General features: G+C 36.9%; 1 protein-coding gene across 6 annotated transcripts in view; it reads left to right on the plus strand.

Annotated features, from left to right (window-relative positions):
• The first annotated feature begins 1,570 nt into the window (after window positions 1–1,570).
• The window catches only part of magi1a (membrane associated guanylate kinase, WW and PDZ domain containing 1a), a 160,323-nt gene continuing 146,552 nt past the window's right edge, over window positions 1,571–15,341 (plus strand). For 3 of the 6 annotated variants that reach the window (XM_082187368.1, XM_082187369.1, XM_082187370.1), the window contains exon 1: window positions 1,573–1,856. In XM_082187368.1, coding sequence (XP_082043494.1) covers window positions 1,604–1,856 — 253 coding nt within the window. In that variant the 5' untranslated portion in view covers window positions 1,573–1,603. Of the gene's footprint in view, window positions 1,857–15,341 lie in introns of all 6 variants that reach the window. The other 3 variants (XM_082187366.1, XM_082187367.1, XM_082187372.1) reach the window with 2 other exon arrangements.

Below are 15,341 nucleotides of genomic sequence, written 5' to 3' on the forward strand. Positions count from 1 at the left end.
GTCTCGTTAGTGTGAAGAGGACTACTTACCTTACCTTACCTTACCTTACCTTAGCAACTAACTCTGTTTACACACACACTTCACCACAGCTCATCTTCTGGTCTCGTTAGTGTGAAGAGGACCACTTACCTTACCTTACCTTACTTTACCTTAGCGACTAACTCTGTTTACACACACACTTCACCACAGCTCATCTTCTGGTCTCGTTAGTGTGAAGAGGACTACTTACCTTACCTTACCTTACCTTACCTTACCTTACCTTACCTTACCTTACCTTACCTTAGCAACTAACTCTGTTTACACACACACTTCACCACAGCTCATCGTCCGGTCTCGTTAGTGTGAAGAGGACTACTTACCTTACCTTACCTTACCTTACCTTACCTTACCTTACCTTACCTTACCTTACCTTACCTTACCTTAGCAACTAACTCTGTTTACACACACACTTCACCACAGCTCATCTTCTGGTCTCGTTAGTGTGAAGAGGACCACTTACCTTACCTTACCTTACCTTACCTTACCTTACCTTACCTTACCTTACCTTACCTTACCTTACCTTACCTTACCTTACCTTAGCGACTAACTCTGTTTACACACACACTTCCCCACAGCTCATCGTCCGGTCTCGTTAGTGTGAAGAGGACTACTTACCTTACCTTACCTTACTTTACCTTAGCGACTAACTACATGCTTTTAGTTCATCCAGTCAGTTGTTGTCAAAATAAACTTAACTATGAACTTCAATCTCCTTCTCTTGAGTCTGCTTCCATAACAATAGTAAGTGTTATAAACAATATTATTTATAATAATAACTAGTAATATAATCTTATGTATGCTGTTAATAAATATTATATTATATATAATATGTATGGTCTTATATAGTAAGTAATTTAAAATATAATCTTATGATCTTATGTGTGTCCTGTTAATAAGTCCAAGATGTGTTTCTATATACACAATATATTTTTTTAATATATACATAAACCTTAATTTATTGTTGATATATATTCAAAGTATACTTTAGTTAATATTTCAATATATCTTATTTATATTGATATATTGATATATTAACAAAAGTACCTATTTTGAATTTATATCATAATGTTTATAGTTATTTTATGAGTTTATTTTGAGTATGTTATGCATTTGTGTCTTCTATCCAATAAAATGAATATATTTAAAAATGGTTATTAGCAGTTGTGTACTTTGTTTTTGATTCATTAATGCATAAAAACTTGATCTTATATTGGATCTAATTATAACTATCCAGTTGTGAAAACAATCATAACATGACCGCTGGACTTATGTTAGCTGGGATGTGACTAGTTTGGCAATATTGTCAAAGTGAAGAATGTGTGCGATTGATTGAGAGCCAGTAAAAGGCGTGACTGATGAAAACATGATGAAACTGAACTCTTGACCTTAATGACTCATAATAACTTTATGACCGTCCCGAACAGGAGTAGCTCCAGCAGTCACACACACTCCAGCAGTCACACACACACTCCAGGAGAATCCACAGTTCTCCCAGATCTGAGCAGCACCTGTGCTGAGCTGAGGCTGTGTCTTGGTCAGGGTTAGGTGTGTGTGTGTGTGTGTGATGGAGGAGCACTGGAGCGCGCGTGTGCGGCAGCGTGCGCTGTGGAGGGACTCTGCGGGCCGGCTGCCGGTGGAGCTGAGTGGAGGATCGGACACCGGTCACTTCACCTGGATCCGTCCGCTCGCCTCACCCGCTCACAGGGACGTTCTGCTGGAGGTGGAGGCTCTGCCGGTGTCTGGACTGCCACTCTGCGACGTGCTCAACCTCTTGGACAACTGCGGGGACCCCATCCGGATCAAAACTGTCGAAGCAGGTGGGTTACTACAGCGGGGGCGCTGAGGGGTGATAGTTAGGACGATTCTGAGGGCCCGCACACTTTTGGGGCCCCAGAGAGCGATGTTATTAATGGATTGGGTGCGGTGGGGGGCCTAACCTCATATTCTTTCATAGGGCCCAAAACTGCTTACTTATATGTGTCCACAACGTTATATTTTATTTTATGTTATTTTATTATATTTGTTATATTATATTATATTATATTATATTATATTATATTATATTATATTATTATAGGCTATTATAGGCTATTATTAAGGTGAAAGTTCATATGCTAACCAGTGAAAATAGATACGTTTAGTTTCACTATCCCTTTAATATGTTGTCTGAAGATTTTCTAAAGCTCACTGGAACCGTGGGAACCTCTGACATCATCTCGCAGTGTTCATTGTTTTCAGATAACTCTGGATGCTTTACTGCTTATACAATCACACTATTGACGCTCCCAAAAGCTGTTATTTTCATTATGCGGGACAAATGCTTCATTTCTGAAGGGCTTGACAAGATTCATTGAAGAATATGAGCAATTTGAGATCAAGACGGGGAAGCTGTCAGAGCATTACTAAGAGAATACTGTACAAACTGTATATTCTCTCCTCTTACACTAACCCGACCCCTAACCCTACCCATAACACACACACACACACACACACACACACACACACACACACACACACACACACACACACACACACACACACACACACACACACACACACACACACACACACACACACACACACTAACCCGACCCCTAACCCTACCCATCACAGACACACACACACACACACAATAACCCGACCCCTAACCCTACCCATCACACACACACACACACACACACACACACACACACACACACACACACACACACACACACACACACACTAACCCAACCCCTAACCCTACCCATCACACACACACACACACACACACTAACCCGACCCCTAAACCTACCCATCACACACACACACACACACACACACACACACACACACACACACTAACCCGACCCCTAACCCTACCCATCACACACACACACACACACACACACACACACACACACACACACACACACACACACACACACACACACACACACACACACACACACACACACACACACACACACACACACTAACCCGACCCCTAAACCTACCCATCACACACACACACACACTAACCCGACCCCTAAACCTACCCATCACACACACACTAACCCGACCACAAACCTACCCATCACACACACACACACACACACACACACACACACACACACACACACACACACACACACTAACCCGACCCCTAACCCTACCCATAACACACACACACACACACACACACACACACACACACACACACACACACACACACACACACACACACACACACACACACACACACACACACTAACCCGACCCCTAACCCTAACCATAACACACACACACACTAACCCGACCCCTAACCCTACCCATCACAGATACACACACACACACACACACACACACACACACACACACACACACACACACACACACACACACACACACACACACACACACACACACTAACCCGACCCCTAACCCTACCCATCACACACACACACACACACACACACAAACACACACACACACACACACACACACTAACCCGACCCCTAAACCTACCCATCACACACACACACACACACACACACACACACACACACACACACACACACACTAACCCGACCCCTAAACCTACCCATCACACACACACACTTACACTAACCCGACCCCTAACCCTACCCATAACACACACACACACACACACACACACACACACACACTAACCCAACCCCTAACCCTACCCATCACACACACACACACACACACACACACACACACTAACCCGACCCCTAACCCTACCCATCACACACACACACACACACTCACACACACACACTAACCCGACCCCTAACCCTACCCATCACAGACACACACACACACACACACACACTAACCCGACCCCTAAACCTACCCATCACACACACTAACCCGACCCCTAACCCTACCCATAACACACACACACACACACACAAACACACACTAACCCAATCCCTAACCCTACCCATCACACACACACGTCGCGTCTGAACGCGTTGTTGTTTTTGGAGCTCTATCGATTTGATTTATAATTCTTGATTTTTCTCTTTAAACTCACTACTGAAACCTGGCTTAAACCAAATGATTATTTCAGTCTAAATGAGTCTACTCCTCCTGGATACTGTTATAAGCATGAGCCCCGTCTGATTGGTCGTGGCGGAGGTGTTGCAACAATCTATAGAGATATTCTCAATGTTACTCAGAAAACGGGTTATAAGTTTATTTCGTTTGAAGTACTTGTACTAAATGTTACGCTCTTAGATGTTAGAAAAACATCCCTATTATCTCTAGCCTTGGCTACCGTATATAGACCGCCAGGGCCTTACGCTGATTTCCTAAAAGAGTTTGCAGATTTTCTCTCAGACCTATTAGTCAATGTCGATAAAGCATTAATTGTTGGAGATTTTAACATACACGTAGATAATCCAAATGATGCGTTAGGAGCTGCGTTTACAGATTTATTAAATTCATTTGGGGTCAAGCAAAACGTCACCGGACCAACACATCGTCTTAATCATACACTCGATTTAATTATATCACATGGAACCGATCCAACCGATATAGATATCATTCCACAAAGTGATGATGTCACTGATCACTACATGGTAACTTGCATATTACGTACTGCTGTAATATGTCATGCGGCGTCGCGTTATCAACCAGGCAGAACAATCCTCCCATCCACCATAGATAATTTCTCAAATTGCTTATCTAATTTGTCTCAGCTGCTGCCTGAACCCAAACAAACAGATGAACTAGAAGAACTAACTAGCACTATGAGCACCATTCTCTCTAGAACATTGGATGTGGTTGCACCTATTAAATTAAAAAAGGTCAGAGAGAAAATTAAAGCACCATGGTACAACAATACTACGCATGTTCTAAAGAGAGAAACCCGTATTTTAGAGCGTAAATGGAAACAAACTAATTTAGAGGTCTTTAGAATCGCGTGGAAAGACAGTATGTCACGTTATAAAAAGGCCCTAAAAGCGGCCAGGGCTGAGCACCTCCGCAAACTAATAGAAAACAACCAAAACAATCCAAGGTTTTTATTTAACACCGTGGCTAGACTAACAAATAAAAAGACGTCAACCGAACAAAATATCCCGTTACAGTTCAGTAGTAATGATTTCATGAACTTCTTCACTGAGAAAATAGAAAGCATCAGAACCACAATTGTAAACGTTCAATCTTCAATCGCACCTTATAATTCAGCTTCAATTATCACCCCGCAAGAACAATTACAGTGCTTTACAACTATAGAACAAAAAGAGTTAAATAAACGTATCACTTCATCTAAAACAACAACATGTTTATTAGATCCTATACCAACTAAACTACTGAAAGAAGTGTTACCTGTAGTGGAAGAGCCTCTCCTCAATATTATTAACTCGTCTTTATCTCTAGGTCATGTTCCAAGAACATTTAAACTGGCAGTTATAAAACCTCTCATTAAGAAACCACAATTAGATCATAATAACCTAGAAAATTATAGACCCATTTCAAATCTTCCATTTATGTCTAAAATATTAGAAAAAGTGGTGTCCGCTCAACTGGGCTCTTTCTTGCAACAAAATGATATCTATGAAAAGTTTCAGTCTGGATTCAGACCGCATCATAGCACTGAAACTGCGCTCGTTAACATCACAAATGATCTACTTTTAGTTTCTGGCCAAGGCTGTATCTCAATACTAGTTTTACTTGATCTTAGTGCTGCGTTCGACACTATAGATCACACATTACTCTTAGATCGACTACAAAATTATACTGGTGTTCAAGGACAAGCATTAAGCTGGTTCAAATCATACCTATCTGACCGCTACCATTTTGTCTATTTAAATGGAGAAAAATCGATCATAACTCCAGTAAACTATGGAGTGCCGCAGGGATCTGTGTTAGGCCCTCTGTTATTCTCAATATATATGATGCCACTTGGAAATATTATAAGGAAACATGGAATTAGTTTCCATTGTTATGCTGATGACACTCAAATATATATTTCATCACAGCCGGGTGAAAACGCAAAATTTTCCAAATTGACAGAGTGTGTTAAAGATATAAAAGATTGGATGACGCGTCATTTTCTTTTATTAAATCCAGACAAGACAGAGGTAATACTTATCGGTTCAAAAAACCGCCCACAAAACCACGCACAATACAACTTTAACATCATAGGATGTCCTGTTACTTTATCCTCTACAGTAAAAGACCTGGGTGTTATACTCGATTGCAACCTGTCTTTTGAAAATCATATTTCATATGTTACAAAAACAGCCTTTTTCCACCTTAGAAACATTGCTAAGCTACGTAATATGCTATCAGTTTCTGATTCAGAAAAGTTAGTTCATGCATTCATGACCTCGAGACTGGATTACTGTAATGCCTTATTAACTGGTTGTCCTGCATCCTCAATAAACAAGCTACAGTTAGTCCAAAATGCCGCCGCTCGAGTTCTTACGAGATCAAGAAAATATGATCATATAACACCGATTTTATCATCACTGCATTGGTTACCTATAAAGTTCCGTATTAATTACAAGGTATTGCTACTGACTTATAAAGCCCTAATCGGCTTAGCTCCAGTCTATTTAACGGATCTTCTATCGCCCTATAATCCATCGCGCTCTTTAAGATCACTAAATTCAAGGCTTTTGGTCATACCTAGGATATCCAGAACCACCAAAGGAGGAAGAGCATTTTCACATTTGGCTCCAAAACTCTGGAATAGTCTTCCTGATACTGTTCGTTGCTCAGACTCGCTCTCCCAGTTTAAAACTAGATTAAAGTCGCATCTCTTCAGCCAGGCATTCATATAATCCTACAGTTCAAACTACAATCTGGCCTCTAGCTCATAAATGCCAGAGGAGAACTGGCCCCCGACTGAGCCTGGGTTCTCCCAAGGTTTTTTTTTTCTCCATTAGGTCACCTGATGGAGTTTTAGGACACCATTAGGTCACTTGATGGAGTTTTTCGGTTCCTTGCCACTGTTGCCTTTGGCTTGCTCAGTTGGGGATATTTTGGGGATATTTAATTTTATTTTATCAATCAATAAATTCTACTAGAAACAAACCTTGTTGTATTATTTTAATTTAATACTGTGAAGCTGCTTTGATACAATCTGTATTGTGAAAAGCGCTATACAAATATACTTGACTTGACTTGACTTGACACAGACACACACACACACACACACACACACACACATACACGTCTATATTACTAACAGGGGACTATCGCTCTACACTGGCCAAGAGGGGACTAGTGTTTCTGGTCATTTTGAAGAAACAAAAATGACATACAAAATTTTCTTTTAAGCTCTTTTTTCATAATATAACTTCAAATATGCATTTTTTTATTTTTAAAAAAACATGCCAAGTGGGGACCTGAAACTCTGAACGATCTCTATCTATACTAGTGGGGACTTGATAGCCTGCAATGGAGCTGTGTGTGTGTGAACAGTGAAGTGAACTGGCAGTGAAGTCTGCCTTCATTATGTAACTATATATATATATATACATATATATATATATGTATATATATATATATATGTATATATATATATATATATATATATATATATATGTATATATATATATATATACATATGTATATATATATATATATATATATATATATATATATATATATATATATATATATATGTGTGTGTATATATATATACTGTATATATAACCCATCAGTTATCAAAAATTTTAAAATATGATTTTTTTTAGGAAAGACCATTTAAATCTACAACGGGGTAAAAAATACAGACGGCCCGACGGCAACAGTTCAAAAGCAGAGGCGAGAATATCCTCTTATCATTCATAATATTATTTTTCTTATTTAACGCTCTCTCTTCATAGATACTTTCTATGCTTGGTTATGCAGTCCCTAACAATTTGTTGTTACTACTTTTCTTAATAATTTCGTCTGTACCTCAGTAGCAGTTCCATACCAATAAATAATACAGAATATTATTTGATATTTTTCATTTTCTTTCATTTTCACACTTTCAATGAAAGCACTATAAAACATCAGAAGCGTTATGTTGTGGACATTACAGCAAAGTTATTGCTTTAAGAAATTCATTCTCTGTTGTGGCCTATTAATTAAAACATAATTTCTACTCTAATAAAATCAATAGACATGCCATTTTTTTTCTGTTTCCTTTTTTTTTTCTAGGATGTTGATGTACAGAGAAAGTCAGTGTTTGAATTATTGCTCAATTTAAATGCAACCAAACATATGTCGTTCGTTACCATCCAACAGTGGACCTTTCTTGAAGATCTAATTCAAAACTTTTGAGGTGACTTGCTGCATCTGGTCATTTTGAAGAAACAAAAATGAAATACAAAATTTTATTTTAAGGTCTTTTTTCATAATATAACTTCAAATATGCAAAAAAAATAAAATAAAATAAAATATATATTTATAGGCCTAGGCATCAGAGATCACAATATGCATAGTAAAAAAAAGAAAAGAATGACGAACATCATCAGTTATCAAAAATTGAATTGCTTGAGGAAAGACCATTTAAATCTACAATGGGGTAAAAAATACAGACCGTCCGGCAGCAACAGTTCAAAAGCAGAGGCGAGAATATCCTCTTATCATTCATAATATAATTTTTTTTACTTTCTATGCTTGGTTATGCAGTCCCTAACAATTTACTTGCCATTGTTATGTGTCATTGCACACACACATACATATCTATATTACTAACAGACCAATGTCGCTCTACACTGGCCGAGAGGGGACTCTCGGAACGATCTCTATCTATACAAGAGGGGACTTGGCTGCAATGGAGCTGTGTGTGTGTGTGTGTGTGTGTGTGTGAACAGTGAAGTGAACTGGCAGTGAAGTCTGTCTTCATTATGTAACTATATATATATAGTATATTATATAGTATATTATATATTACGCCTTTTATCATTCATAACATTATTTTTCTTATTTAACGCTTATTTTCTCTCTTCATAGATACTTTCTATGCTTGGTTATGCAGTCCCTTTAGGGTTTATAGGATTAATCAAACAGAAATAGCTCTTTAAGGTAACGATTTCAGGTCACTATAGTGACCTATATTTAGTATAGCGTAAAGCATACTTTATACAGTGAATAATGATTTTATTAATCAAAATGAACTTCGCGTCCCCAGTTGGATGGTAAAGAACGATACGTGTTTGGCTGCTTTGTACATTTCTTGCCATCACAAACACACTGTAAAGATTTTGGAGGTCAATCTCAAAATGTTATGTCGACTTGCTGCACTGAACATTTTTAGTTGGTTCAGTTGAAATATATGAAGTAGGGATGTTCATTTAACATTTTGTTTTCTGACTGAAAGCTGATGGTTGTTAACCAGTCATCATCAGTTAACTGACATGATTTGAAGGTTAGATTAGAATTAAATGGACTTAGAATAGAATAGTCTGTGACCGATTCAAATACCTAAAAAATGTAGATTTACATGTGCAAATAGCAGCATAAACAACAGAACATGAGGATTCACACATCAAGCACCCGCAGTGCTTCTGTGAACACAGTAAACCAGAATAAAAGTGTATATATAACTGTATATATAATAAATAGGCCAACTTAAATGAACAATTAACAAAACTAAAGTGCAATAAATAATACACGCTTTAGGGTCTGTTTACACGACATCATTTTCAACTGAAAACTGAAAACGTTTTGGCCGTTCATTTCAACGAAAATGCCATTTTGGGGGCCTGACAATGCAAGCTTTTGAAAACGAGTTTCTGTGAGCTCATCTAAAGTGAGGACTAGTTATGCCTTGTAAAGCATTTATAAAGGAGATTTAAAGGCTGTTAATATTTCTATGTTCTCTATCACTGTGTGTGTTTGTTCCCTTTTTCTGTTTAGAAGATAACTGAGTCTTTAAATCTCCTTTATAAATTATTTACAAAGCATAACTAGTCCTCACTTTAGATGAGCTCGCAAAATAGTGAACTGACCACTACTAAATGCTTTATAACTCCCTGAATCTACTATATTTACTCACACTTTCTAAGTGATCTTATTAATCACTGTAAACACCTAAATAACTGGTTTGTAAATAATGCTATACTTCATTTAGAAATGATAAATTGATAATTAATATTTAATAAAGTATGAAAATGCAATTATTAAACACATTATAGATATGCTTCTAACTCAATAATACAGCGTTTAAAGGTGTATTTATAAACTGCTTATTAATGTCTGCTTTATGAATAATGATTTATCTGTTTACCAATGCTTAACTAATGATTAATAGGATGCAGTTATTATAAAGGGTTACCATATATATTATATTATATTTCTGTTAAAATATAACTTCAAATATGCATTTTTTTATATATATAAAAAAAAAAACATGCCAAGAGGGGATCTGCAACTCAATGTCATAATTATAATGTAATTATTATTATATTATTAAGATATTAATAATGTGACTGATAGTATTGGCTGCCTATTAATTAAAACATAATTTCTACTCTTAAAAAAAATCAATAGACATGTCCTTATTTTTCTGTTTCCTTTGTTTCTAGGATGTTGATGTACAGAGATATTCAGTGTTTGAAATATTGCTAAATTTAAATGCAACCAAACATATGTCGTTCGTTACCATCCAACAGTGGACCTTTCTTGATCTAATTCAAAACTTTTGAGTTGACTTGCTGCATCTGGTCATTTTGAAGAAACAAAAATGAAATACACAATTTTCTTTTAAGGTCTTTTTTCATAATATAACTTCAAATATGCAAAAAATAATAATATTTTAAACATGCCAAGATGGAATATCATCTCTGAACGATTTCTACCTATACAAGAGGGGACTCGCAATAGCCTGCAATGGAACTGTGTGTGTGTGTGTGTGTGTGTGAACAGTTAAGTCTGTCTTTATTTTGTAACTATAGTTACAAAATAAAGACAGACTAAATTGAATTGAATTGCTTGAGGAAAGACCATTTAAATCTACAACGGGGTAAAAAATACAGACGGTCCGGCAGCAACAGTTCAAAAGCAGAGGCGAGAATATCCTCTTATCATTCATAATATAATTTTTTTACTTTCTATGCTTGGTTATGCAGTCCCTTTAGGGTTTATAGGATTAATCAAACAGAAATAGCTCTTTAAGGTAACGATTTCAGGTCACTATAGTGACCTATATTTAGTATAGCGTAAAGCATACTTTATACAGTGAATAATGATTTTATTAATCAAAATGAACTTCGCGTCCCCAGTTGGATGGTAAAGAACGATACGTGTTTGGCTGCTTTGTACATTTCTTGCCATCACAAACACACTGTAAAGATTTTGGAGGTCAATCTCAAAATGTTATGTCGACTTGCTGCACTGAACATTTTTAGTTGGTTCAGTTGAAATATATGAAGTAGGGATGTTCATTTAACATTTTGTTTTCTGACTGAAAGCTGATGGTTGTTAACCAGTCATCATCAGTTAACTGACATGATTTGAAGGTTAGATTAGAATTAAATGGACTTAGAATAGATAGGTGTCTGTGACCAATTCAAAAACCTAAAAAATGTAGATTTAATAGCAGCATAAACAACAGAACATGAGGATTCACACATCAAGCACCCGCAGTGCTTCTGTGAACACAGTAAACCAGAATAAAAGTGTATATATAACTGTATATATAATAAATAGGCCAACTTAAATGAACAATTAACAAAACTAAAGTGCAATAAAGAATGGACACTTCAGGACATAATTTTCAATTTTCACCTGACAATGCAAGCTTTTGAAAACGAGTTTCAAAGTGCAAGGTTTTGAAAACGATGCCTTTACCATCTGCATGTAAACAACATAAACGTGAATTTGTGAAATTGGTATGTCATTCCAACCCGGTCACACTAAATGTGTCTCTATAGCACACATTGTGTTTATTGTGCAATTTATACGCGAAAAGGAGTTTCTGTGTGCATATGATACGCATGGGTGGGTTTAGGGTAGGTTTAGTAATGGTGTGTAATATGTAATATGTATTATATGTTTGGTTAGGATTAGTGTTGTAGGGTGCATGACATGTGTATTCACCTTATTTTCCACGAGGGTGACGCCATTACGTTCGTTTTGTCATCTTACTTTGGGCTGAGAGGGACCTCAACTTCCGTCTGAAAGGACGCTAGTTTCTAGACGTAATTCTATTGTTCTAACGGTAAAATATGTCAAGTATTATATGGTCAGTTAGGGGCTGCCATAACAATTGGATTAAGAGGATAGAACAATTTAACCAACAGTGTTACGAACACAATGTAAAGCGATCGGAATGTTGTGGTGTACTTTACGATTTACACCCGGATGTGCCGTGTCAGTTTAGCGGAAGTCGGATGACAAATTGCGGAAGCGCAAAGTATTAAAAGTGGGCGGGGCGGAATAAGGTGAATTACACGCAATAAAGTGCTATCATATGAATGTATTAAATGCATGAATAAGCCTTTCTGCATCTGACAGGGATAAATAAGTTTGAATTCTGGCAATATTTTTAAGATGGAAAAATGCAGATTTTGAAACCATTTTGATATGGGCATCAAATGACAAATGCGGATCAAAGATAACACCTAGATTTCGCACTTGTGATGCTGGAGACAATAATTCAGAATCAGAAAACAGACTTAGACAGTTATGTTTGTGCAAATCTGTCAGCATACCAAAAAGTAACAGTTCCATTTTTGATTTGTTAAGCTTAAGATAGTTGTCATGCATCCATACCTTTATTTCTTCCAGACATACGGTAAGAGCTGTAATTGCGAGATTTGGATCAGGGAGTGAGCTAACATAGATCTGCATGTCATCAGCATAACAAGGAAAAACCCCGTACCGTACTTTCTAATAATGTCACCAAGCGGCAACATATAGATGCAGAACAAAGTAGGTCCTAGTACTGACCCCTGCGGGACGCCCTGCTGTACTAATGTTGCCTCCGATTTGTTCTTCCCCAAATAAATATACTGCAAAGAGATGCCAGAGGTGCCTAACAAAACACGCAACCTGTCAAGGAGGATGATATGACATATAGTGTCAAAAGCAGCGCTAATGTCTAGCAGAACCAAAATGCTGCAAGCACCCATATCAGCAGAAACATTAGGCGTTTCTCAATAGCAAGTACGCACAGTTTGGACTTGCCAAGTCCAGCTCAGGAGAATGACTCCCGAGGACGCGAGTCCGGTAATTCTGCTAATGGAACAGCACGTTCTTCAAAGCGTCAGTCAGCTCGCTCTGCTACTCCGGTTATCTCTGTATGTACATTTTAGGCAACAATAAAACAAAATATGTTATAAAACACCACACTGCCTCTTTTCGTTTTCATTTAAAGAAATCTTAAACATTATAGCCACACAAATGGTGATTGCCTGGATCTCACAACCTGGATCAAATTTTCATAAATCTTTATAAATAAACCACAGATTTGAGCTTTAAACAACTACATTCTCGCCTGAAAAACTCTTAAATTTACATTTCGTGACACAGTAACAGTAGTATTATATGTCAACTGTAAATTAAAAGATGGCGCTTCTTATGTTGTCATTCCCCTTGTAGCACGCGCAAGTGACGATTCTCTGTCAACCAATCAACGTCCTGCAGTTAGTCTAGCTCCACCCTTTAGTACCATACCACTGTGCTGGTACCCCAACGGAAGGGTACCCAAAAAGTGTTAAGGTTCGGCTTTTTGGTACCATTCACAACTTTTGACAGTGGAAACGGAAATAAATGCATACCGTACCGTACCGTACCGCTCAGTGAAAACAAGCCATTAGAGATTAGAGTCGAATCTTCCCTAACAATTTTTAAGTCTCTTTTAAAAAGGTATTTGTTTTCTCTGGCGTATTGATTTTTTTTTTTTTAAATGTATATATTATATTATATTTTTGTGTATTAGAGTGTGTATATTTAGGATACGTATTTAGTTGTCTTGTACAGCACTTTGGCCAGTCTTGTGGCTGTTTTAAATGTACTTTATAAATTAATTAAACTTGAAACCACTGATTGTAATAATACATCAAAATTCTTACTGTCAGTTAACCGGTTAGTCATAGTATTCTCAATGTATTTTAACACTGGCACTTTAGTTGAACCATCTGAATATTTTAAATGCAACAATCAACATAAAATTGAGTTTTGACCTTTGTGTATTTTTTTTACAGTGTATTTTTTAGGGCAATAAACCCAGACAGCAACATAGTGTTGGCCCAGATCCGGCCCACATCCGGGCTGTGTGGATTCCAGATGTGGGCCAGATCCAGGCCGATACTATGTAGCTGTCTGAGACTGGTGTTTTAGTGTTATTATGAACATCGCCATCACATTCAGAGATACTGCTAAATGTAAAAGCAATCAAACGTGTCATTCTTTATTATCAAACAGTGGACAAAATAAGTAAATTTGTGTAATGAAATGAATATAACATGTGCATGCATACTGCTGCTGCTTATCTTTAGCATGTACACTAACTTGTGTGGAAATGGGCATGGAATGGTGAAAAAATGCTGACCTAAAAATTGTTACACTTAATTTAAGTGATATTACTTAACATTAATGAACCAACATACAATAAAACTACCAAAACACATCATTCATGTCTCAAATTAAGGCATTCTTTCAGAACTCTAGTGAAGGTTTCAGCCAACAAACATAAATTAAATATACAAAACAAAAAACACACAAACAACAGGCAGCAATATGCACTATTTTCTGCTGTTCAGAATTCAATGCAGTTTATGTTACATGGTTCATGTTTACATTAATGTACAAACCTTTTGTATAGATGGTGATGAAAATGAAAGACTAAGACTTGTGTATGTGTTTAGCTACATCTTATTTTTTCTGATTTAAAAAAAATTATATTTCAGAATAATATATATCAATGTGGTATACGGTAGAAATATTACACATTTCAGTCTAGCTTAGGTTTTTAAATTAAATAACACAGTCTTGGAAATAATATGTAAGCATGTGCAAATAAGCCTGTATAGTAAATCAAGTTCTGTTGGTCTTTGTGTTTAAGTGAGAAATTAATTCATTTAAATTGAAAGATCTCAATGTTTATAAGATCTTTCAATTATGTTTAACAGTTTTGAGTGTATAAAAGAGTGTATAAAAATGGGCTCTGAGTTTTGGCAGTGGTTGTGTCTAAGTGAAATATGTAGTTTGGAAGATGTAGTCACTGAATGCATTAATACAACATTGAATGACACAGACATTTGCAACACTTCTACAGTAATACCGTAGTAAAATATATTCAGAATCTAAAAAATTAAATACTATCAAAACAATTAGATGTAGCT

This window comes from Leuciscus leuciscus (assembly GCF_965113295.1).
Source record: "Leuciscus leuciscus genome assembly, chromosome: 13".
NCBI classification, from domain to species: Eukaryota; Metazoa; Chordata; class Actinopteri; order Cypriniformes; family Leuciscidae; genus Leuciscus; species Leuciscus leuciscus.